Below are 1,103 nucleotides of genomic sequence, written 5' to 3' on the forward strand. Positions count from 1 at the left end.
CTGAACCGGCTCTGCCCGAGGGAAGAGAACTGCTGGGGGTGAGTATCGCCGAGCTGAGCGCTTGGAGTTTCTCTGGGAAGAGGAGGAGCAAATCCAGGGAAGCTCCAACCGCCCGTGGTGGGAGGGGAAGGAAGAAGGAGGAGCAAAAAGGGCACAGGGAGGTGGTTGAGGGATGAGGAGGAGACAACACTGGGAGGAGGAGGTAGAACATAGAACCTCTTGACTGAGTCGGGAATTGTGTATTCCAGGGATCTGGATCTGAAGAAACCCCTTTATCAGAGGACTGCAGCCTATGGCCACTTTGGTAGGGACAGTTTCCCTTGGGAAGTGCCCAAAAAGTTAAAGTATTGAGGATTCTTTTCATGCCAGAGCCTTTTGTTAGGGCTTTTCCCCCCACTCCTGCGGGCGTAGGTTACAGAGAAGCTCGTGGGCTCTGGGGGAAGAGCTCCCAGCCCCCCCCAGGCTCCTTGCACCCCAAAATCCTCCTCTCTCCTCTCTTTTTCTCTCTTTCTCTCTCACCATCGTTTTTGGTTGTGTGGGGACCATGTGCCTGGCCCAGACCCTTCCCTGTCCCCCCAAAAAAATCCTCTAGAACTAATCCCATCTGACTCCCAGCTCAGATTTGGGGGGAAAAGGCCCAAATGATCCCCTTGATCCCCCCCCAGAAAAAATCCTCTGGATATTATGGAGCTAATCCAATCTGACTCCCAGCTCAGATTTGGGGGGAAAAGGCCCAAATGATCCCCTTGATCCCCCCCCAGAAAAAATCCTCTGGATATTATGGAGCTAATCCAATCTGACTCCCAGCTCAGATTTGGGGGGAAAAGGCCCAAATGATCCCCTTGATCCCCCCCCAGAAAAAATCCTCTGGATATTATGGAGCTAATCCAATCTGACTCCCAGCTCAGATTTGGGGGAAAAAGGCCCAAATGATCCCCCTGATCCCCCTCCCTGGGATCCCCCCAGTTTTTGGGGGACACACCCCCTATTTTGACCCCCCCAAACTTACTGGAGGGGGTAACATCCCTTTTTGGGTCCCATCAGGAGGGACACCCTATTTTGTCTCCCCTCTCCATCCCAAATTCCACTCCAAAATCCCATTT

General features: G+C 52.9%; 1 protein-coding gene across 1 annotated transcript in view; it reads left to right on the forward strand.

Annotated features, from left to right (window-relative positions):
- LOC103805057 overlaps window positions 1-351 on the forward strand; it is a gene marked incomplete at its 5' end in the record, with an annotated part of 2,403 nt that extends 2,052 nt beyond the window's left edge. Inside the window, 3 exon segments of the mRNA XM_009077692.1 lie at window positions 59-87; window positions 138-164; window positions 214-351. Of these exon segments, the coding sequence (XP_009075940.1) occupies window positions 59-87; window positions 138-164; window positions 214-351 (194 nt within the window).
- Between the last annotated feature and the right edge of the window lie 752 nt (window positions 352-1,103).

Source organism: Acanthisitta chloris, unplaced genomic scaffold (assembly GCF_000695815.1).
Source record: "Acanthisitta chloris isolate BGI_N310 unplaced genomic scaffold, ASM69581v1 scaffold38646, whole genome shotgun sequence".
NCBI classification, from domain to species: domain Eukaryota; kingdom Metazoa; phylum Chordata; class Aves; order Passeriformes; family Acanthisittidae; genus Acanthisitta; species Acanthisitta chloris.